General features: G+C 40.2%; 2 protein-coding genes across 5 annotated transcripts in view; one reads left to right on the forward strand and one right to left on the reverse strand.

Moving 5' to 3' along the window:
• Positions 1 to 61: 61 nt before the first annotated feature.
• On the reverse strand, positions 62 to 24348 carry LOC124466062. Of its 4 annotated transcripts, none has more exons than XM_047017725.1 (7): positions 24070 to 24348; positions 10101 to 10191; positions 8435 to 8544; positions 5815 to 5905; positions 5541 to 5632; positions 1931 to 2026; positions 62 to 1601 (listed from the first exon to the last, which is right to left on the reverse strand). In XM_047017725.1, the coding sequence occupies exons 1-7, from the start codon at positions 24284 to 24286 to the stop codon at positions 604 to 606; spliced, it is 1695 nt and encodes a 564-aa protein (XP_046873681.1). In that variant the 5' UTR covers positions 24287 to 24348; the 3' UTR covers positions 62 to 603. The 4 variants fall into 4 exon arrangements, with proteins under 4 accessions (XP_046873681.1, XP_046873683.1, XP_046873680.1 ...); XM_047017727.1 differs by lacking the exon at positions 24070 to 24348 and adding an exon at positions 21263 to 21347; XM_047017724.1 differs by lacking the exons at positions 10101 to 10191; positions 24070 to 24348 and adding an exon at positions 21263 to 22925.
• Positions 23502 to 24448, forward strand: part of apaf1 (apoptotic peptidase activating factor 1) — a 38689-nt gene continuing 37742 nt past the window's right edge. The window contains exon 1 of the mRNA XM_047017722.1: positions 23502 to 23991. The gene's annotated coding sequence lies outside the window, so the exon portion shown is untranslated. The remainder of the gene's footprint in view (positions 23992 to 24448) is intronic.

Genomic DNA, 24448 nt, shown 5'->3' on the forward strand with positions numbered 1-24448 from the left:
CGCAGCATCGTTTCAGCAACCACACAATTTAAAATTAATGATCCAAATGATTGATACCAGCTGGTTCATATTATCCATTTATTTTATTATTTACTTCTACCTTTTCAATTTCTTCATAGATTAATGTATCCACTTTGTCTACAAACCCTATCCGTAACTGCACAAGAAAAACCTTTGGAACTCATTAGTGATTCTGGAATACATCTATAAATAATATGTACTCTCACATCAAAACATAACCTTGCACATTTTATTACATACTTACAAATAGTTTTTGACATGACTTTTCAAATGGTGTCCTTTGAGCTTGAGAGTTGTTTTGCTATCGTTACCTCATAAGTCAAATTCTTCTCTTTTTTTTAAAATCATGTCCACAGTGTAACAATATCAGCCAGAGCAATGACATTCTTAAGACATGTCAAGCAACAACTACATAGCAGGCATTGAAATGAGCACTAGAAGCTACAAAGAAAAATAGCAAAGATATCAAAGAACAGCAATACAAAATAGCATTATCAGGGAAAACAAACTGCATTGAAAATAACACTTGCAGCAAAGATGGGGAATATACACCTTTCATATACCCCTAACAGAATAGAGGGTTCATGTGCATTTTGCTAGTTTATCATCCAACTCCATGGGTCCTAGATAATTTAGGAGCAGACAGCTGTTTACCCAGATCTGATTGATGCTGCCAGCTAAGTAAAGTGGAATGGAACAGTCAAATATATGGAACTCTTTGACTTTACAAATAATTCTTTTGAAAAGAGGGTGGATCATTTCAAGGGTTTTCTCTTTGTCTTTTAATGGGAACTGAGGGGGAACTTGCTTGGCTCCAACCGTTGACATTAAATGCTCAATCAGGAAGTCCTTGCCAGCCATTACTTCATCCCCCTGCTCCAGTAGATTGACTATTCCAGACAACCTTGTCATCTCCTTGTTAGAGATGGATCCTTTGTAGAGTGTGGAAACAAAAGTCACCTCACCACTTGGTGAAACACCAATCAGCCCCTTGAATGTGGAATGAGACTTGTCTGTGGAATCGGTCTCATAGCGTGAAATGTTGGATGTTGGTGATTCACATTGCAGAGCAAAGCAATCCAATATGACTCTGACTTTGGGACATTTTCTTTGAAACTTCCGAGACATTGCTCTCCTCACCTGATCCCGAGTCATCCAGATTGGAATGGATCCAAGTACAAGATACAAATAGTTGGCCCAAGTAATGAGTATCCTGCTCACAGTGGAAACATTCAAACCAAACATACCAGCCAACACCTTCTCGTTCAGTCCAGCAGCAGTGCGCAAACAATACAAGAAAAACTCATCGATAAGTGGTAGCTTGCAGTGAGGGCTTGGTGTTTCCTGGAACACATTCTCCATTCCCATTTTCTGTGCTTTATTCCAATATAGAACTTTTGATGCTGAGGGCTCAATTGATTTCCAAAAAAACTTAAAAATGTGTTCAGAGGAAAATCTAGTGTAGTACTTGAAATCTTCATCTGAAACACAAAACCTGCTCAACTGTGTCTGGACCCTTGTGTTTTTCTTGAGGCGTTCCTCCAACTCCTTAATCTTTTCCAGTACCGTCTCCATAGTATCTGTAGACAAATAATACAAAACTGGAGAGTCATTTATTGTCATGCTAAACTACTGTTCATTTTACACGAGTATCATTGACTGTCATTCTTACAGTCCTTTTCAGTTTATCACTCCAATTACTAGGGCATTAGTGGATTAGCAAAATCACTATGGGCTAGTGAAAGTAAACTGAAGATATTTCAACAAGGAAAAAGCCCACCTCCACGCTGATTTGCACAAAACCACCAGCAGATAGCCCTCCAAAGTTGAGCAAGCAATAGTGGATCCTGCCTTTAAACATAGTTGGATACAATGCTATTGTTAAGTATGGAGTTAGATAGCTACTTACCAGGAGGTGGGCGACCTGCATAGTCATGGTCTTGGGGATGGGTAACCACTGCATGCTTCACTTTAGTTTGTTCCAACTCTTCTTCCTGTTCCTTTTCTAGTAAGGTGGAAATTAGAAGAAAAGAATTGGTCAAAAGGTGACCAAGTGCAAAATACCGCTAGAATTTCTTGAATGGTAGAGTAAGGTAACTGCCAAAATATTGAATCAAATGTTTATACAGTCTTTTTTGTACAAAATGTAGCAAGGAAAGCTACCTCATTCCATGATGCATTTGTAGGTTCACATCTTTGTTCAATAACTAGAGACTACTAGCAAGAAGAAAAAATAAAACTAAATCCAGTAACGTTGACACACGCAAAAAAAAATATATATATATATATATATATACACACCAAAATTGTATATCACATCACATATCGGCCATTCATAAGAAAAGCAAATAAGAGTTCAGCTAAATACAATGAAAACAGCTATTAAGTAAAATAATTGTCCTGTATTTCACAGAATTATTATAATAGGGTATAAACTGTTCCCGGCAAATTTTCTTAGGTCAACCAAGACCCGACTAAAACGTCTGAAAATCGACTAATAAAAATTTGAAACGGTTTTCTTTCACACACAAAAAAAAAACCATACAAACATTTTCGCAATCTGACTCAATGGCTGCTGGACATTGCAGACTCAGCCACTAATAGCCTACTAATAATGAGACTTGTATCACCAGTCCTGTTGTAACCGAATGCCGATCGTATTTAGTATCTCTTACAATGTACTACAAAATAAAAATATTGTTCATTTAACATGCAAATCATCAAAGCGCGCTTATCACAGCCTGAACTTGCAGCATGCGAACTTATGTAGAAGCTGAGTAGGGAACGGTGCAACAGAGTAAAGATTTTGTTGTCTTGGCCGGAGAAGATAATGTCATTCGATTTGGATCTTATAATAGGCATATTCATTTTTCAACCCAGCGCGTTAGCATGAGCGAAGTAGGGCTAGGCCAACTTACGTTTTCAGGTGGTAGGCTACATTATATTCGACGTTGAACTATGAAAAATAAACCTTTGTTGGCAGAGTTTGCATTCAACGTTTTTCGAGTCACCCGGTACTTTGTAAATGTACTTTAATGAAATGCTGCCATACCACAGATTTTTTTTGCCATTTTGACTAATAACACCGACAAAGTAGGCTATGGCAGAGTTTGTAGTTCTGCAGCCAATTGTGCTTGTGCCGTGTGCAAAATACCAAAACAAAGCGCAGTTTAACGAAAGGGGAAATAGTAACACCTTTCTTTTAAATTATTTATTTTTAGAGTTGCTTTATTTGTCTAAAATAATATAATCTACAATCTCTGTAGAACATTTCGTTAATTCAGCAATGATGACACAAGCGGGAATCAGATCTCACACTGCCACACGAAAGCTTGAGTAAAAACTTGTCGACAAGAAAATCGACTAGTCGACTGAGTGGGGACTGCCCTACACAATATATTCATATTTGACACGTTTATATAAGAGTACATCCAAGCGTTTTCTAAAAGGGCCTTTAGGAGCATCCAAAATTACCCTTTGTAAACAAGGTCAAATACTTCATAAAGGTATTTTTCATAATTATTTCACAATTTGTTTTACAATTTCAAGCAGGATTTGCTAAGAAGCTGAACCTGAAAAGATGTGCTGTTCCAACCGTATGCTCATTGCAACTGCAAGCTGTACAGTATCATTTTGTCGCTAACAGTTATTAGCAATGCTAATGTCACCTGTATCCAGCATAGGTAGAATGTGAAATACATTTCTAAACAGTAAACACATCAACATACCTTACTTAGCAAATGACTCTAGCTAGACTAGCTGTATTCAGCATTAGACGGGAAGCTTCTGAAAAAATAGCCAGAAAACAAATAGCAGTATAGACTATTGCTAACGCCTGTGTAGATTATCTATTTGAAAGAACTGGCGAAAGGCAGGTGCTAGATACAGGATACGCGGAACGCACCTTATCTCAGCAATAGTTTTGTAGCAAATCCTGCTTTACATTGATTCCAGGTTTTCAAAACTGTTCTTGGTGAAATGGTTAGAGCAAATATGTAATTGAGGGTCGAACTGCACAGGGATCTTCATAGACAAATTTCACAGCCCATTGAGTGTTTGGTTCCTTGGGAAGACTCTGAAGTGTCAGCCTTCCCTGTACAGCCTGGAACACTGCATTTACGACCCTAGTCCATTTTCAATATCCTTGAAAAAAGGGGGACATTGGGATTGGGCAAACCGATACAAGGACCTGTTTGGGCAAAGCCCCTAATGTTAACAACATCTGGCTCCCCCCCTGCCTACCACCACAAATATAATCTAATTCTGTGGGAAACACGGAAGTGTTGATAAAGAACGAATGAAGTATGAAACCACAGATCTCACTGTTCCGGCTATTATGTGGTGAAGACAAACGGAAGATGCTGAATGCAGTGTTTTCAAATGGAAATACACATGACCACCATGGCCGTATGCAGGGTTGAAAAATACAAATGTCCAAAAACGAAGTAGTAGGGTAGGAATTAATGTTAGCTGGTAGCTAGCTTGTTTACTTATGATGGACAGCCACTGTTTAACAAAGTGCGACCGTGCACTGGAGCCAGGCGTTGCTGCTAGACATAAAGCTGTACTAGGGCATATCCAAAATGCAATTCTTAATATCAAAAATTATTAAATGTTAAGATGGCTTGCCACACTTTCAACAATAGCATTTCATGGTTTGGCGTGATGCCAAAGTCTGTATCGCTGCTCTTTGTAGCATTGGTTGTGCTTAAGTCACTACGGCGAGCGGAATTTCGTTTTTCCAAGGCATCCGGCGCCTCGCCATGAAGTATGCAAGTCAGATGTCTAAGGTTAACTTTCTACCGGCCAATCAGCGAACACAGGGAATGGCTGAGTACGATGACGTTTAGGGTGTCTGCCAGTTTGTGTTGTAGTTCCGTAGTAGCGGCGGAGAAATATGCGAGCGAAACCACGTTCGGTCCGTTGTGGCAACACTGCCGAATATTCATAAGCTAAAGCCGGAGCAAGAACAAGTTTTGCTGGTGGCCATGATGTTGTGGCGCTCCTCGCAACGGGGTTTGGGAACAGTTTGATTTTCCAGCTACGGCAGCTAGCTCTGTTACAGTAGTGGTGAAGGAATTGGCTAATGGGAACGCTAGCGATTGGTTATGGCAGATCAGAGTGGCTCTAGGCAGATCCAATAGTTTTAAACTTCAACAGAGTACCCGCCGACAAGGAAGTCAATGCTTGTTAATGGAGCGAGCCCAGACTCTCTGTAAAAGGAAAGGTACGAGAGTCAGGTTAGGACCAGGCTAGTTTCATTCGTCACTTGCCTGAGAAAGTAACTTCCGTTAGCCAGCTTCATTGAAAACCATTCAAACAGGTTGACAGCAGTGGGGTTTTTGGAACTACAGCGAGCTACTTGAACCACGTGATCACAAGTGGGCGAGACCAAAGCATGTCGCAACTCTCTTTTTCTATGGCTTTGTATGAGCTTCCATAAATATCTGTCTGTTTCTCCATCACTCAATTTACCCACCAATCAACACAAACACAATAAAAGTATAGCTTGCGCATACCTTCAGAGTATTCTAGAAGAGATCCCTCAGTTGAGCCTGAGGGGCTGCAAACAGGGGCCAGAGCGTCATCCCACTTTCTCTTTCTTTCATATCTAGGATAAACAGTAGATTATGGTCAAATTAACACAAAAATTATCCAATCCACATATTAAGATAAATGAATTACATAAATAAGGACAAACAAATAAAACATTTTTGCTTAGATACTAAACAAGCTACCCAGACATTTTACAATATTACAAATGCCAAAAGGGCTACATGACACAACACAGACCTTGCCTCCTTTCCAGCGGTGTCTTGGGTGCGACTATGAGAAAAAACGGATGGGACAAAATCTGGATTATCACAATCCATGGACGGTTCTCCTGCAAAGAGAAAAATAATAGATTCTTAGCTAATTAAGTAACCAAAATTGGTTTGCTATTTTACAAACCGGGAGTTCAGCCTTCAGCACCAACAGCACAAAAACAAGTATCAACGCTCAATGCATGTAGTGTAACATTAACTGTTTGAAGACACGTTTCCGTATGATTTTCATCTTGAATCAAAAAAGGTTGCTAACCTGGGGTGGTAGGACAGTTGACTACATAACAAACTATATTTAAGGACATTTGTTAAGGTCCAGGACAGCCTCTGCTTATGATGCTTTCATGTGCCATCGGAATTTCCAACTGGAAAGTTACACTCGAACGCCCCCTTATATTGTGAGATAATTTTGATATTGGAGTTCATTTTGCGAGTTCCGGAGTTGTATGACCTTTCAACATGGTAGACAAGGGGACAGGTGGGGTAGTGGAAGGTATGTCAATATTTTTAACAGTGCAACTACTGTTAGCAGGTGTTTGTATACAATTTTTATTTGTAACCTATGTACACTTAACTTGTACCATTTGTTGCATCAATTTCCTCCTTTAGAAGGTTCACAATGGACTCAAAAAAGGATTTTCACAATATAAATGGTTCAGCCAAATTTCGCGTCCGCCATTTTCTACAACAAAAGCACTTGAACATGACATCCTCATAATCTTGATTTTACAAGTGGGTAATATTCCGACTGGCAAGTGAAGGCAGCATCATGTTTTTCTTTTTTCCTTCCTTCCTTCCTCTACTTTTCTCTCCTTCTGCAGCTCCTCTTTACAAATCTCTGTCGGCGCCACTCTGTTATCCTGCTTGTGTAATTTTCTGACATAGACTCCTCATTATCTTTTTACTTAATGTTTACGAACAGAAACGAACCAGACACGAAGTGAGCGCTGCACAGACTCTCGCTGCCTTTAGGATCCCCAGGACCCCAATCCGCCCTTTTAATGGCCTGAATCCATAATCTTCTTCTGTTCTTAGCAAATGCATTTGATTTCCTCGGAATATTGAACATTTTCCATCCATCTTTTTGGCGGTTGGTGCAGTTTACTGCACAACAACTCCTAGTCATATCTGCTTTTGCGTTTGGCTCAGCTATATGAATTCCAGAATGCTGCTTTCTGCCCCCTGGTTGCGCGCGTCTTCCTGATAACGTGGCAGAGAAACCTGTAAGGTCTCGGGAAACAGATTTCAGAAGACGATGCCATGATAACTATTTTCGTTTGCCCATTTCCGGCTGCCTAGTGTGACGTCGGTCTCGAAAAATTGAATATCCGGTTAATTTCTTCACACATTTCAAAATAAAAGTCAAGTCTCGAGGCAAACTGTAGCTACTTACGAGTTAAGCTACTTGACAAGAGTTGATAGAAACTGGGTTTACGGTTTCAAAGAACCAGTTCAGCGTTTCTCCCAGTCATTTAGCTACTCCCGCAAAATGGGCTACTCCGTGAAGCTAACCTGCTTGCGAGAAGGTTTTATTTAACTAACCCTGACTGTTGTATTCTAAGAGCGAAACCTTCCATCTGAATGTGTCAGACATGGGGTGTCCTTTTGTCGAAGAACAGACCGAATTTGATTTATCATTCCCCAATTAATATAATTTCGAATGTTTCAGTTTTTTCTTGAAGATTCTTTTGTGAAAAATATTCTCAGTTGTGATGTGTCGTTGCTGATCGATTAGGTATAACTAGGGAGTAACAAGTAGGCTAGGTGGTTCATTTTCTCGTGGCAGCGCATGTTGCAGAGTGGAGGAAACTACTGTGGATCTAAAGTGCAAAACACACGGTCATTCACTTGCGAAGAGGCCGTGGTTTACGCTAATTTTAACAAACCCCCTTACCTGTTCTAAAATCAGCTTACACCACGGACTCGCGGGGCTTATTGCTTTTCTAAAACTGTTACTACAAATATTTTATATGGTTTCATCAATAAAAACAATTAGAAACAAAAGCAGTCAGTGACTGTGGCTAGCCAGTTAGCAACCGTTAGCTTCACCTTTCTCCACAAAAACTTTAACTATACCTAAACCGTCAAACGTCAAGCAAATACAAGCAACGCAATCGGTACTAAGACGAACATTTTGACACCAACTTTGTCTATGTAGTGCAAATATTCACGTTTCTTTAGGGGTGGAAAATTAATATTAACAACCAATAATACATATATATGTGAGATAAGTGTGTGCCTTTCTGATGCAGGCACATGCTACGACAAAAGCTATGGACTTGTAAATAAAGTGCCCAGACCAATACAGCTACACAGGTTGTCAATACCTCCAGAAGCACAGTGGTGACACCTACAGTCTCAAAATTAATCCCGAGTAGGTCTACTATTACTAAATTATAGGACAGATGGGGATAACTGGGATGCTATGGTGTGACATTTTTTGTGAAGTGTGACTACCATCTGGAGTGCATTCACTTTGATGTATAAATGTGCGTGTGTGTGGGGAGGGGGCGAACTACTTTTTTGAGTATTTCCTGCCAGCTTTGTGCAGACAGAGAGATTCCTGTCTCAAACAACACGACACTTACCCATTTCAGTGACCATAGTGCTTTCCTCTATAGTGGTATCCTCCTTTAATGATTCTGTGGCCATCTCTCCGGTAATATCCATGGAAACACCTTGTAGATCACATCTGACTCTGTAAATATGATGTACATTTGATATTTCCAAAATGCAATGCTTAGCAGGTTATATGATATATAATTAATGTGATTGTAATTTGTAAAATTAAAATAATGCATTGTGGTTATTAGCTTTTTTATACAAGAGAAACAACTGATGTTTTCAGAATTGTGTGGCACATAATATTGGCGGGATAACATGATTTTTCAGATTACCTTTCAATCAAACTACCGGCGAAGGGGAGCGTACCTGGTCAATGTATATTTTGCTATGCCAACTCACATTACTTTGCTGCTGCTATGGTATATAAAAAAGGAAATATCGGTTTATTTTCGGTATAAGCAGTCATTGATATTTCAGATTCCACTGGGTGGTTTTAGTCTTTTTCTCCTGTTGCCATGATGAAAAGTGTTCAGTTTGCCATTGATGGTGGATTTTTATATCCTCGTGCGCAAGCTTTACTCAGGGTTGACTAAACAAAGCGTCCTGAGTAGCTCAACACAGAAATGTGTTTTGAACTCAGTCTGTGATATGCAGGTTTTCTATACATATGTGAGGTTGTCTCTTGCTGTGGTCAAGAGGGCACGTAGCGGGCCTTTGACATAACACATATAGATTAGGGAATTTGCTCCGGTCAACCTTTGGAAAAGAGCAAGATGCAGAAACATTACAAACAATGAGTGATGAACGCAACACCTGTGTGTTGTTTTTCCTGTGCCTTAAGTCATGGAATGTGTACTGTTTAAAGGTATGTTTTGGTGGTTACTATATTTGTACTGTCCAGCTCATGTATATAATGTCCTTCTGAGAGACACGTTTCTCACTCATGCCAACCACTCTGCCTGTCGTGGTGACGTGATCCGGGCAGCTCGATCTCATAAACGAAGTTAACTCTTTTTCATTGTGGTGCTTTCCTTGGCCCATCTTCTGACAGAATATCATCTAACAGTATGTTAACAGATATATTTGTCACTGTACATTGTACCATCCAGAACAAATACATTCTAAATATTTCAAACAGACATCCCAACCAGCAAAAACAAATTTCAGGGAGTGTTCTTCGGTTTTTACAACTTTTTTGGCTGGTAGTTTTTATACATTTATTTTGTTGCCTATTTTGCATTGTAAAATCCTACCTGTTTATTTTAGACTGGTAGGACAATTTATTAGCTATTTTACACTGAAAAATAATCCAACTCATTTATTGTTGACTGGTAGGACCATTTGATGAGTTTTTTTTGCAATGTAAAAATCACCCTACCACTATAATTACTTTTTTTTCCAAATATGGATCAATAGAAAGGGCTTGCGGGCGTCCAGCGACTTGACTGTTAACGCCGCCATTTTGGCAGGAAAGTAGTGGCAAAAATTAACGGCACCTGCACCGATTTCAACCCGTCCGAGCTCACTGCGCACCTTAATTCAAAAGACATGGGCAGCAATAAAGCAAAACTTGATAGATTAAACATTAGTGATCCATATAATGCTCCCAGAGTTATTTTTACGACCTTCACAAGTGAAACGGACAATCCCCTGACCTTCAGTATCCATATATTTATGAATACATCTAACCTCATTCTTCTTTTTCTCTTCTCCTGGGATGGAACATGATTGAAGATTGAAGGAACATAGTCAGGTGACCGAGGGTTGTCACTCTTTTTCCCTACAACATAAGCACATAGAAACAACATGAACCAATCGTAAATGTCCCGCAACATTTAAATGAATATGTGGCTTCTTTTAGGTTTGCTTACCTTTGAAATCCACACAAAATCCATGCCATACTGCATAGGCAGAACTTACCTTTTTGTAATAACTAACGGTTGTGGCTAGAAAGGAATACAGCAACGGCCGGAAAGTGCGCAAAATTACCCAAAATCTCGCAAAAGCGAGGCTAATATAATTGTAATATTTTTCTACCAGGAAATTCATAATAGTTCCTCTGGTGTATTTCAAATCAAACCACAATTTCTTTCCTAAACTTAACCAGTCGTTTGGTACCTAACGTTAACATAACTTTCGTCACCGTAGCTGTATCCCGACCCTATCATCAGCCGTTAGAAAATCGGTTTAGCCTGTTTGCTATCTTAAATTACATAAATAAGATACTTCTGTTACGTATTAAGGATTGCGCAGCTTTCATACCAGAAGATGGCGTACGGCCAAACCCGAAAAGTACCTACGCACAGAAATATTCACATGTATAAAACCGGTCGTACGCCAAGTCCTGCACACCTTTCCTTTATAAATCACAATCAACGTGAGATTGACCGCACGTGAACAAGCCACTGACCCCGCCTTGCCTCCTTCCATAAATGAATATGCAGATGGAATATAAAGCCCTCCTGAGGTCATTTCTTTGTATAAAGGCCACACCAAAAATGAACGTTAAACGCTGCAGCGTTAAACGCATACGGTGACTGAGATTGAGGGTCTGTCAACAGACCCTCAGTGTGTCCTGTTTAGCGGCCTGTCATCAGGTATTAGCAAAGTCGGTGGAGTGGAAAACTGTCACTATTTGTGCCCTTTCTTGTTTTTAACCTGTAGCACCTGTAGCAAGTGCATTACAAATAAAATCATTATTATTATTATTATTGGGCCATAAATGCTGTGGGTTCAGAGAACCGGACCATGGCAGAAATTTAAGGGCGGTTCTACACGGGGGCCTCCAGGGGCCAGTGCCCCTGTAAAAATGTCCCTGGCCCCCCTGAGCTGACTGGAAAAAAAAGATAAAAAAACTTTCCATTTGTCTTCTTCCAGTAGTCATCATAAACTGAGGGAGGGACATTGCTTTGTTTGCCCCAGTAAATAAAAAGTCTGAGAAACGTATCAAGGTATTGAGGAGCTGGAAGAGGGAGTGCCAGAGCCGTTTGTATGATTTCAATGTAAAGCAAAATTAAAGTATTTAACCTGTTAAGGAGTAGCATCGCACAATGGGATCGTTCGAAAGCGGCCCCCACAGAGTAACGTCACACATGTGTGATTCTGAACATTCCAACCGACAACTTTTCATATAGACAAAAACTATATGCCAAACGCTATAGTATGGCTTCAAAATGTATAATTAGGAGGCTAACAAGTAACACTAGCAGGTGTAGCATTGCTATGAGTATTATTCAAGGTTGCTAGGTAACGGAAGCTAACTAAAGCTAGCTAGCTTCCGTTTTGGAAAAATAACTCACTCTGGTGGAAGCGTCGGTAACATTAAGAACTCACGCATCTAAAGGTTAATGTCTAAATATAATTTGTATCAGTTTTTTTATGTGCCCCTCTGATTAAACACTGTCCCCCCTTGGCCCCCCAGTAAAATTTGTCTAGAACCGCCACTGCAGAAATTAAGAAGAAATGGTCCGATGTAAAACTTTACATGAAGAAACGAGTGGTGGCGCATCATAACAGCATGGCAGCTATAGAGTTAGCGTGACATGTTTTTCCTGAGTGATTTTGACGTTCGTTTGACACCCTCAAGATTAACAGAAGTTATTAAGTGGTGGCGGATTAAACAGAAGGCTATATAGCATTTCCCGTTTTGGGTTTTGGCATTTCGATGTTATCATCCACATTAATGATCAAACTTTTATTTTTATGTTTTTTGAATAGTCAACGTCATAAACTTAGTAGTGGAAACTTTTATTTTGTAATGTTTGGTGGGTTTCGGCACTTTTCAGTTGGAATTCGCCATGTTACAGAGCCAGACAAGACTTTGTGGACGGTCCGCACATTTTCACGTCAAGTAAATCTTTATCCATCACAAAGAGTGCGTGAAAACCTGCGTACACAGGCCCCTGGTTACCTGATATGAAGTGAAAAATTAGACTTACAGCAAGTTCTGCAAAAAAGGTTCCCATCCATGCAACCACAAGCAGTGACAAATTTCTATGTGAGCACATATATCCCTCTTTTCGTGGTAACTGCAACTAACTATGGAAAAGCAAATTAATGTAAAGCTTGCCAAGAGCTAAAAGAAGAGGGCATGCGCATTACTCATAGGGGCACTGTTGTGAGTGTCCAAGAACCATGGCTCTCTGCCAGTCCTGATGGGGTCATTGACTCATCTGTACTACTGGAAGTAAAGTGTCCAGTGCCAACCCAGCCCTCACTCACTCTACAGCTTACTCAGAAATGCAGTGATGTCAAACTAGTAGATGGAGAGCTGCAATTGCAGAAAACGGGCAGTAGGGGATATTACATGCAAAAACAGCTTACAATGTTTTGCACAGGTCTAAAATCTGCTACCCTTTTGATCTGGACACCCAAAGAGCATGTTTCCCTTACAGTGCAGTATGATGAGGCATTTGTGAGGGAACAAGTCAAGCAATTGAGAGGTTTTTATTTCTCACGTATGCTACCTCGGCTTGTAGATGAATATGCTGCAGGACGGTTTAAGCTAAATAAAAGATACATGGAGGTAATGGACAAGGTTCAGTGAACGTCTGCACATGTAGCATATAAAAAGGAAAACATTCACATGTCATGTTTGAAAAGTTGTTAACATTCAATGTAGCTTAATATACAGTATAATACCAGTTTAGTTGAAAAAATACATATTCACATGCTGTACAACAACAAATGTAAACATACACTACACGTTTTGGAGTATTTTAGCCATTGTGGCATAATTTCATTTTCATTAGTTTGTTATATACTGTATATAATATTGTATATACACGGATCACATTAAATGATTAAGCTTCGTTAGGCCTATATTAAGATCAGTCTCAGGTTGACACTTGTAGTTCTGAAAGTTGAGTTGCACAACATAAGGTAATGTTTATGTATGTTTAATGTATGCCTTAGTTTGAGGTTATTGCATTTCAGAAAATGTTGAAAAACAATGTAATGTGGCACTTAAAGTTTAGTTTTTGAGTGATATTGTAACAATGTAGGCAATAAAAATGTTGCCATTTCCGCAAATTAAACTAGCTCTTCAATTTAGCACAAGATCCTCCCTCAGATTAACAAGAGCAGTGCACACTCTTAGAAGCTTGTCAATTTTAGGAGCCATAGCGATCGGAACAACCTGGGACAGTATTTTCTAAACTTTCAAACGCCGAATTGCTCTTTCAACATGAATTCTCACATGTCCAATTTCGTCTAGTACTTGTCACCTGTTCCTCTGTTAGCTGTCCACGTTTTTTGTGTGAAAGAAGGCATTACCAACTTCACCTTTCTCTTAAACAGCAAGTCTTTGTTGGTAAAGCCTCTATCTGCCATGACCTCATCTCCAGGCATTAAGTAGTCCAATATGCCCGAGTCTATAGTGATAAATTTGTCACTGCACTGCATCGCCCTCCATATGCTGCAGAAATGAACATAATCAGTCCACATAGGGCAACAGCTACCCGGTATTTGACAGTGTTAAGTGAATAATAATGACTATGTTTCTCCTCTGGAATCAAGGTTTTTGGGTTTCTGTAAAAGGCTCTCACTGCAGTCTATAATACATGTTGTACTAGGAAAATTCCTCTTGAAGGCTGCAGGCATGGTTGCCTGAATAGTTTCTCTTGGAAGCCATGGAATTAGAGGTCGTAAACCTTCCTCTAGTTTGTCGATCCAATATGAGATTATCTTGCTAGCCATGCTCAGTGATACATGAAACTGTCTGCTTAGATCACCTATTACACGGTTAGTTTTTAATTTCATAAGTGTCATGAGAACTTGATCTCGAACAGTCATTGTAAATGAATTACTGGCGTGTCCTTCCAGTGTTGATACAAAAATGTCAAATGTTGCAAGATCTAGACCAGTGTAGAGCAAAGCATCCGCGTTACATTGAAGCAAAAAGTAGGCAATGTCATCACACTGAATCTTCTTATCCTGCACATCTTTTCTGCTGGCTGCCTTGCAGTAATCATGATCTTGTCGGGCAGGGTCCTCCCACTGTGTATTGACTGAGTGTAACTGTTGGTGAATGGGAGTTGCAGAATTTGAGTTGCTGATCTGGTCTGAAGCAATTGAGGACAGGACCGCTGAGCATTCTGACCAAAACAAAAGTATTGCCAAAGTTACACAGTAGGAAAGTAAACACTAGAAGTATATGTCATAATTGACCAGTAAATGTACCTTTTGTATTAATGATCTAAAACTGAAAAGGTAACTAGTAAATAAAGCTCTCAAATAATTGTAGTGGTGTACAACTAGGCTATAATATTCGCCTTTTGAAATGTAGTGGAGTAGTAGAAGTATAGGGATGAACTGATAATGAGTGAAACGTGACGAATGAATGAAAATGTCTCTGAGCTCATACAACACATATGTCAAACTGACATTACATATTTAGACCACATATTTAAATTTATGATTCTTGTGTTTATTGTATGCACCTTCCTGCCAAAGCAAATTCCTTGTCTGTGCAAACTTTCATGGCGAATAAATCCCTTTCTGATTCTGACATCAGCATGTACAGTATGAGGTACTAAGCAGAACCCTTATGTCTGTAATGTTTTTATATATACATATATATATATAAAGTTACAATTTGCTAACTTACGAGGTCTGCCTAAGATGTCTTCATTACTACCGGTAGCCGTTTCCGACACAGTTAGCCGGACTAGCTTTCTCCTCGTCTTCGGAGGTGGTCGGTCGTAGTCCAGATAAAGCTCCGGATCAGGATGCAGTTCGGTTGGCTTTTTTTTTTAAGAAATGGAAAGAGCAAACATACACTCTCTTTGGAGGGTGTTTTAGTTTCAAAGCTGCAAGCCACGCTGTTTTGCGTCCCTCGGTCCTTGGCATGGAGTGCAAAGCATACGGCGATGGACACGGACAATTTCTTCGAAGCTGTTGATGTTTGAAGCAAGACGTTTCCGATAAAATATTCAATTTTCTTGAATTGTTATGACAACCAACAACGGCACAAGTTGAACCTGAGCTCATATTAACAACATTTAATTAAACACAACTTATATTACAACTTCGATAACATGGTACGCTAGGTTAGCCGCTGAACAGGAAACACAAAAGCGGAAGTAGGTTAGCGCCCATTGGTTGCAGGAGAAAAATACATAAAAAAAATAGCCTTGTTACTCTAATTTCAGTTCGGCTTGTTTTCAGTAGTGATGTTACGCTCGATACCTATGGAACGCCAAGTTAGTCAAAATTAAATCAAAATATAAATAGGTAAATAAATAGATAAATACATACATAAATACGGCTGTGAAATAAACTCTGAAATAAAAATATTGCAATAAATATAACATAATATATATATTATTAATAATAATATATAATATTAATATTATATATTAATTATATAGCTGAATCCACTTACCGACATCAATAAAAAAATAAATGTATTTATTATTTCAAAATGATGTTTTTGTAAAGACAACATTTATTTATTTCATGGGACCTTTATTTCCTAATGCCACATTCATTTATTTTTTGAGACTTATGCACCACATTTATTTCCACATGTATTTCCACACCACATTTATTTCTGTGCTGTATTTATTTCAGATCTCACATGCAAACGAGAGGGGCGTGGTTATCGTCAGACCAACGCAGCAGATAGCTATGCTACCTGTGTGGGGGTGACAGTGGCATCGCACTGCTGAAAAGCATACAATGTAGACAAGCTTTGCCCATAATGTCCGTGTCGTCTCTGCCTTTTTATTATTGGATCCCAATGGGAGTGATGGCAGTGATCTTTGATAGCTATGAGGTTGCGCTGAAGTTACCTTTGTAAACATTGCTTTCGCTCGTGTGACGTGTAACTCGTCTGCAAGGCTAACAATCACTGCCAACACTCTTCCTAGGTGGTATGTTGGCTATCACCGGTCTCGAAGTCGGCAACTGTAGGCCAAGTGGCTGGCTATCCAGCTAGCTATCTGACAAAATAATAAAAGGACGACATCAGTGTGGCCATTTCAGCTAGAGCTAGCTACTGTAGAGCTAGCAGTGTTGTGCTGTATCAACAGCCAAACCCGTTTTGTCACTGAATGGTCATTAAAACGAGTCAAGTGGTAGTGGTTTGGTTTAATATTGAATAATTCCATAGATTATAATATCTGGGTTTGGTTATTGTGTACCGTGTTGAATGGGTATTGGTCTTGACACGTCTTGGTTAGTTGCAACTTTATATTGCCAATAATAACAAAGCGTTAAGAAACTGGACTTCAATTTGAAGCAGTAGCCTACTGTAAATCCAAAGGTATGGGTAATGTCTGGAATGGTCTGGCTTCACTTCAGGTCTCGTCTCAATAAATGGTGATACATGGCATAATGCCGGTGAGGCTAGATAGTTATAATCAGGTGCCTTATCGACCTATCTATCCACATAATAGTAGAGCGATGTAGCGGTGGTGGCAGTGATTGTCTCATTTGTTGCTAGCTGTGTTAGCTAACATTACCTGGCACTTATCACCCCTACTACCTGTTCTTCTTGCACACGAACAGTGCTCGATAAGTGTCAAACTATTTAAGACTTCAATATCTACGATCTGTAGAGCACTTATCCGCCCAAGTACCTCTACAAAATCTACTATCTGTGCCAAAATAATATATCCTGACAAGCCATGCTTTTCGGCAGTGCGATTCCACTGTCACCCCATACAGGTAGCACAGCTATCTGCTATCTAGCAAGTGAGATCTGAAATAAATAGCCTACAGCACAGAAATAAATGTTGTGTGGAAATAAATGTGGCGTGAAAATATGTTTGGAAATAAATGTGGCGTATAAAAGTCTCAAAATAAATACATGTGGTATTAGGAAATAAAAGTCCCATGAAATAAATAAATGTTGTTTACAAAAACAAACAACAAAAAGCTATGTAATTATATAATGCTATATTTATTGCAATCTTTTTTTAATTTCATTATGTACGTATTTATCTATTTATTTACCCATTTATTTATTGATTTAATTTTGACTAATTCGGCGTTCCATAGATACCGTGCTCACGAAGCGGTATCTATGGAGCTAGATAGCTGACAAAAGTATCTGAATTTGAATGTGAAAGATCTGAAATATCTTACTGTTGAATATATAATATCTTTATTATATTATAATTATTTGAATGCCGAATAATTATTTTGATGCAGAAAAACACATTTCTAAAATTCAGATTGCGTGAATTCAGATTCTTGAAATTCAGATTGCGGAAATTCAGATTTTGTCTGAACTAGGCCAAAGGTGAAACAGCTTGCTTTCACAGGGAAAAGTAGACGATTTCAGAACGACCGAATCTAGACGTTGGCTGTTTATCAACCCACGTTTTTTTCCGTTCTTGTGTTCTTGGGAACTCGTTTGACGTCATCTTTTATTGCCCAAGTACGGTTCCAATCCAAAGAACACAAGTCTCCAAGAACGCCAAAAATACCCGGAAATGTTCCTGATCCGCCCATTTTATCGAGGATGCATCGGATGGTGACTTGACCAGCGAGAACGCTTCTGATTTCCCAGAAGTCTTGCAAGATGTCAAGCGAAGTGGACAAACCTCAAAACTGTAAAACTTTTAACTTTTCATATTTCAGCTAAACGGTACGTGTAAATCAGCATCTGAGTTAAAATGTGGCGAGAAATTGGCAGTTCAGTCGCTGAAAATGTTCTTATTTTATTGATGAAACGGCAAATTTGTAAATTTGCTCCGACTTGTCGATAACATAGCTAGCATCTCAGTGCAGTGCAGACACTAGTTAACATTAGGTACTGTAAGTTAGCAAGGGCTACAGAAAACGTAAAATTACAGGTAGACGGACCATTTTTTAGCTTTGTTATCTAGTTTTTGTAGTTAGTCAGTGTTATCATAATGCCAGGAAAACCGTAACCATCACAATTCATTCTCCGTCCTTGCGTCCTGCAAGACCATTCTCGCAAGGACGCTTGCCAGAACGTTCTTCAAAAGAATGTACTTGCGTTCTCAGCGTTCTTCGGATTGATAAACAGCCATTCTACCGAATTTTACCTCAGAACAATAGCTAAGAGTTGCTCGTTGGAGGAAGAGTATGGAGCAAGTGCTTATGAAACTTGTAAAAACTTGTGTCTTCTCCTCTGCCAAAATCGGCAGTTACTGTTACCAAATGAGTCGAGATGGAGTCTGGGGGCGGCGGAGACCGATGGAAGACGCGGAACAACTGGCAAAGCAATAGCAGAGAATGTATAATAAAGAGAGAACTCCCACTCCGGGTTCAACTCAAACTTCCGGGTTCTGAACTGGTTGCAGTTCCACTCAAGTTCCATATGAGGGCGCTAACGGTCGAGTGCAGAATGAATGGAGGTCTATGGAGCTATACCCCTCAAAATCCACTTTTCTCAGGATATTATTTTTTGTCTAGTAATTTGAATTCTGAAATCGAAAGGGGAGGCAAAAAAAATACACACCACTGGGTGTTAGATTTTTTTTTAAAGGCGCCTTTCTGTTCTAAAAAGCCTTTGAAAATGGCATTGACGTCATACACATCGTACGACCAGAGCTACTGCTTGACGGCAAGCTCTGGTTACTTCCACTTTACTCTCGAGGCATCGACAACACAGCTGACAGGTTAGGCTCTCCCTGTCAATACACATGCTAGAAAGAGTTTTGGCTTGCTAATGTTTGTGATGGGCTAATCGAGGCTTTTCGAAACACATAGAAAATTGAAACGCTCGAAACCTTTACTCAGCAGCGACATCTGCTGGCAACTATGAATATGGCATAACTAACATACTTGTTGCTAATTGCCTATATGCCACGTACTTCCGCTCCACGGTCTCAGACACCACGTTCACTTCCTGTCTCTCTGTCAACGCAACAACAATGGCTGCATTTTTCACCCGCTCACTCCTGGATCTCCCAACAATATCCCTGACAGATGTGAGCAGAATTATCCAGGCTAATTCAGCCACAGCCACCGCAAGAAAGGACAAAGGATTTAAACTCTACGTTTCGAATTATGTCCATAATTATGAAGGTAAGGTTAAAATTAAGTGTTTGCCTAGCATACATGTTAGCGAGAGTAGCTAACAACGTTACTGTAACGCTCAGTTGCACTAATCATCCTTATTACTGTTGTATTTTGTCCAGTGTCTTATTGGTATTATGTATTTAACCGTAAATCAATGTTAATCACAGTTTCAAACCAGGGTCTGGCAGGGCTAACAATTAGGTGTCAGTGCTACCGATCAATGAGGAAAAGTCAACCTCCTCACAGTCTGAGTGTAAGGAAAGTCATCACACAGTTTAGTTCAGGTTCCTGAGGAAGTTACTCAAGTATTGTATTTAAGTTCAGAGTTCTGTACCCTTTCTTACTTACCTTTCTCTTATCTTGAATGAATGAAGTGAGGGTAATCTTGAAATATGGACAGTGTTAGGATACGACCCATTAAGTAGACTAGACAGGCTAAATTGACTTTTTTACGCTTAACACCTCACTTCTCATCTCAATATAAGTTATGTTCTTAAACTTTAAAGTTCTCAAACTGTTTCAGGGTTTCCCACAGAAAATGTGTTAGTCAAGGTGGTAGGGTGAGATTTGCTGATGGATGGGGGGACGAAGTTCTCTAGAGAAAGTTCTCTAAAACGAAGTTCTCTAGAGAAAGGGAGACTGCCGTTAGAATGAAAGGGAGAAAACTGGCGGAGAAAACTGGCGGAAACACGGCAAATATCGCTAATAATAAATAAAAAAAACAACATAGTTTTTGACAACGTAGTCAATGCGGCAGGCGTGTGTTGCTAAGGCGGCCGCCTTAACTGCAAAGTGCTGCGGGAAACCCTGTGTTTTAAAGATTGTATACATGGTGCAGTCAGTAATGCTAGATGATGTGTAAGGCTGAGTACTCTCAACAAAGACACACATAAGCATGTATATGTTTGTTGACAGTCAGATTTATCCAATACGTTTTTTTAAAACAGTTTATGGTATTTATAGAACCAGGGGCTTGAGAATTATAGGGGTCTGTCAGCTGAATACTCCACTTTATTTGCTTACACATCTCTTTATGCTCACTGCACCTGTAATGTGTTGCAAATGCAGTATTATTTTTTGTCTTAACACATGTGCATTGTAACAGATTGTGCTGAAGGATTCACACCCTGTAGAGCTCCACAGCTGCCAGTGTTCTTGTGTGGCTGGTAGCCGGCTAGTCTTTATAATTTGTTTACCTAATAAAAAAAAAAAAATCTTTCTGCAGGGTATTAAACCAGGTCCGGTCAACGACATGGTGATCCTGTGAAATGTGATGCATTCCCAACTATCTTTTGTCATGAATTTCACTAACATTGCAGGTACCGGTAGACATTATCCTGATATTAACCACAGAAGAATTCACCTGGCATGACGTTTGAACAGTAACACAATGTTGGCATGTCGACTGTCCATGTGATGTCGATTCAACCTGTAGCTTCTCATGTAGCGAGCTACTTCAACGCTAACAAGCACAACAAAAGTAGCTCGATACACGCTACAGGTTAAATCGACATCACATGGAGACTTAGCTTGCTACATTTACTGGTAGCTTAGCTCACTACATTTTCCAAGTAGCTTACCCAACACTTATTTTTAAGGCCGTTATATGCTACTCCGTACTTCACGATTACGGACACATGGGAAGGGCCTATACGCATAGTTGGAACGCCCTGAAACGCCCTCTCCGTCGTCTGCGGGGCCGTCGGAGACCTCTGCCGTGCACCGTTATAATTCCTAACCCTAACCCTTATAAGGCTACACGTAGCCACGTACCCAATACACTGTCCTCTACAATCTAGGTAACATTAGAGACATTTCCTTGGCACTGAGTTAATAGGCTGAAGTTGCCTTACCTGGTGAAAAAAAGGATGTCTTTGTCCGAGGAAGCGAAACGGTGGATGCCTAACCTCTGCGTCAACGTAACGGTAAGTCTCTCGACCTGCTGTCTCAGCTGGCGGGTTTCCTCTTGAAGAGCTGCATTTTCCTCAAGCACCAGGTCCACAAATGCGGGATCGGGACCCACGGCGTAGTCATGGTCATCTTGGCCTGATGCGTCTGCGCTTTCTGGAAGGCTCTCCTTAAGTGGCGGTCTCGGTCTTCTCTCCCAGACACCCGGTCTTGGAGGGGGAAGGGAGAAGTTGTTCCACTCAAATAATGCTGGAACAGCTCCCTTTTTAAGTAATCGCCGCCCGTTCTCTGATGTAGGCTCTCGTATATCCTCCTCTTTAAAATGCCGACTACACACCCGGGTGTGAGGTGTAATAACGAAGTGATCCCTGCGGATAACGACTACCCATTTGCGTCTGAGCTCCTCATCCACAGGAAAGGTAAAAAAACTAAGCACACCGTTGTACTTACTTGAGTTCTGGCATAAAGGCACACAACAGTGTTCGGCAGTGGTACCAGATGTTCGCTGATATTTGAACTTTTTCGTCGATTCTTTTCTCTTGACTAGCTTTGGACAATCAATATCGACGATGGATGCCATTGCAGTGGAAGTAAACGTGGTGACTGAGAGTTTTAGGCGGAAGTACGTCAGCTCACGTGGCATATAGGCAATTCTACATGTTGATATTAAGGATCCTTGTGGTTGAACGGAATTATTGCCGTCCTCCTGTAATGCAGATAGCGTGGAATCGTATATTGGAGAGATGGTTTTCATTTTAAATATTCAATTAAGCCCATATGTAATTTTTGAACAGTTTGAGACGATAAACTCAGTATACAGTGGTTACATATTAATATATAGGTTATATAACGTTCTCTAATTGTCTCAAACTGTCTCATTACATTTACATTTATTCATTTAGCAGACGTTTTTATCCAAAGCGACTTCCAAGAGAGAGCTTTACAAAGTGCATAGGTCACTAACAACAAGATAGCCCCAAAAAATTGCGAGTAGCCAAAACATTAAGTGCCAAAGTGAAGAACCATATGAGCATGTAGTTAAACAAGTTACAATTAAACAACATGAACCGCTATAAGTGCAAGTGTACATGTGGAAAAACAAGCAACATTAAAAACAATATATCACAGCGAGTACAAAAATGTAACTCAGTTATCACTATAACCACAAGAGCAAGTCTCTAAGCAAGTCATTGTGATCCTTGAGGAAACTCACAAATCTCACAAAACCGAGATGGTTTTGGGAGCGGTGATCCCGCCTCCTTCTACAGAGACACAAAACCTTTTCTACAAGTTACAAATCTTTTCTACAAGTACACAGATATTCTTTTACAGAGCTCCATGTCCTGGCACTCTTTCACGCCATCGCCTCACGCATTTAAAACCTTTGTGGCTCTGCCGCCTCATTTTATACCCCGACACGTTTGGCAAGTCTTTTGGCAAGTACGAGACAGGTTTTGTTCAATACTTTGACACGTGACCGGGAGTGTGTTTAAAACCCGTCTCGAAACGTTGTTCCGATGCAGTGAGTGTTGAATGTGTCGGAACAGTATCGACACCTGAGTACTGAGCAGCCCATCACTACCTAGTAATGTTGTTGCTAATGTTGCTAATGCTCAGACATTCTGATTCCGCTTCGGATGCCATCAAGTGGGAGCTCTGGTCGTATCAGTCCTTCACTAACCAATCAGCATTCATTAGCAGAATGCTAGCGTGTTATGGGCAACAACGACTCACCCTGTAACAAATCAAAAGGACATAAGTTCTCGTTCATTCAACTTTCGACCTATAATCCATGTTGAACATGTAAAACATACAGGGGGTTGAGGGGGTAGCCTACATCATGCGTCCGGATTGTGCCCCGGGTGTACTGTACTCATTTCATTTTGTGGACAAAAAGCCGAAGGAGGAAATCTGCATCCTACTTTGTGTTTGGGCTACGAAAGACCTCCACAGATTTAGTTGCAGTACTGCCAGTAAAGGTGGGATGCAAGTGTTACTGTGTTCATATAGGATTTTTTGAGGGTTATAGTGTCCTGGTCCAGCAACACATGAGCACCCAGTCGTTTGTATTTCATCTGACGATGAAACTAAAACCCAGGACTGGTGATGTGGGACTTTAAGGCTCTGACAAGGCTCTATGTCTGCTTTAAAGTAGACAAGGTTGTGTCCCACCTCATTAAAACGCGACCAACGGTATTGCTGTGGAGGTACTGATAAGACTCAGCAGAGCTTTTCAGGTTATTCATTGCTTCACCGTCCCTAGCAACAGAGTTAATAAAGTAGCTAAATATGCTAGCGTACGTTTTTTGAGGCCACTTTTTCAGGTCATCCTCCCATCCCTCGACAGTAGAAGGCAGAGGTATGATCAAATTGTACCGTTTGACGTGTAACAGGCTGTGTTACCACATGTTTTATTTCGCATCAGAATAAGCTTGCCGCAATGACTATGAGCGTTACCACGACAATCGCCGGCTCCGGAAGTGGCGCCCATAATTCAAGAAATGGATCATGGGAGCTAGGAATAAGGTGGATAGTCCTGGTTTTCTAGCCGAGCAGATACACAGCGGAATACCTTAAATCCTACAAAGGTTTGGAGGCCTATAACCAGATGGTGTGTGGATGGGTAAGGGAGACGCAGTACCAAGTTATCGGCCGTTGTGGTGTGAAGGCCAAAGTAAGTAATGCAATAACGTCTTTAATCAACTGTATGATATCATTGCGATATAAACATATATAAAACATTTCACAATACCTGACAAGAAATGTGCCGAACAAATCCGGATGTTGTCCAGATTTTTCCCTCGTAGATCTTGGTTGAGCTTTGTCAACCACAGGCGCCTCCTTTCCTCTGATAATCTCTGGCATTCCTCTCCCTGGTTTTTAATAACTTTTGGAAGTCGATAATATTCCAAATGTTTTTCTCGATCTGTCCTATTGGTACAACCTGCAACACGGCAATAGTTAACCATTTTCCTTGACGACTTTCGCTTCAGTGCCTGTGCTGTATTTTAATGCGGCGTGCCTCCAATATGGCGACTTCCGGTGTGATGACGCATCCTGAAAACCCTCTTCTTTAAATGGCTCTGAATGACTAAATGTATTGCGAGTGCCACATTTGTACATTTATGCAT

The sequence above is a fragment of the Hypomesus transpacificus genome, unplaced genomic scaffold, assembly GCF_021917145.1.
Source record: "Hypomesus transpacificus isolate Combined female unplaced genomic scaffold, fHypTra1 scaffold_62, whole genome shotgun sequence".
In the NCBI taxonomy this organism is placed as follows: domain Eukaryota; kingdom Metazoa; phylum Chordata; class Actinopteri; order Osmeriformes; family Osmeridae; genus Hypomesus; species Hypomesus transpacificus.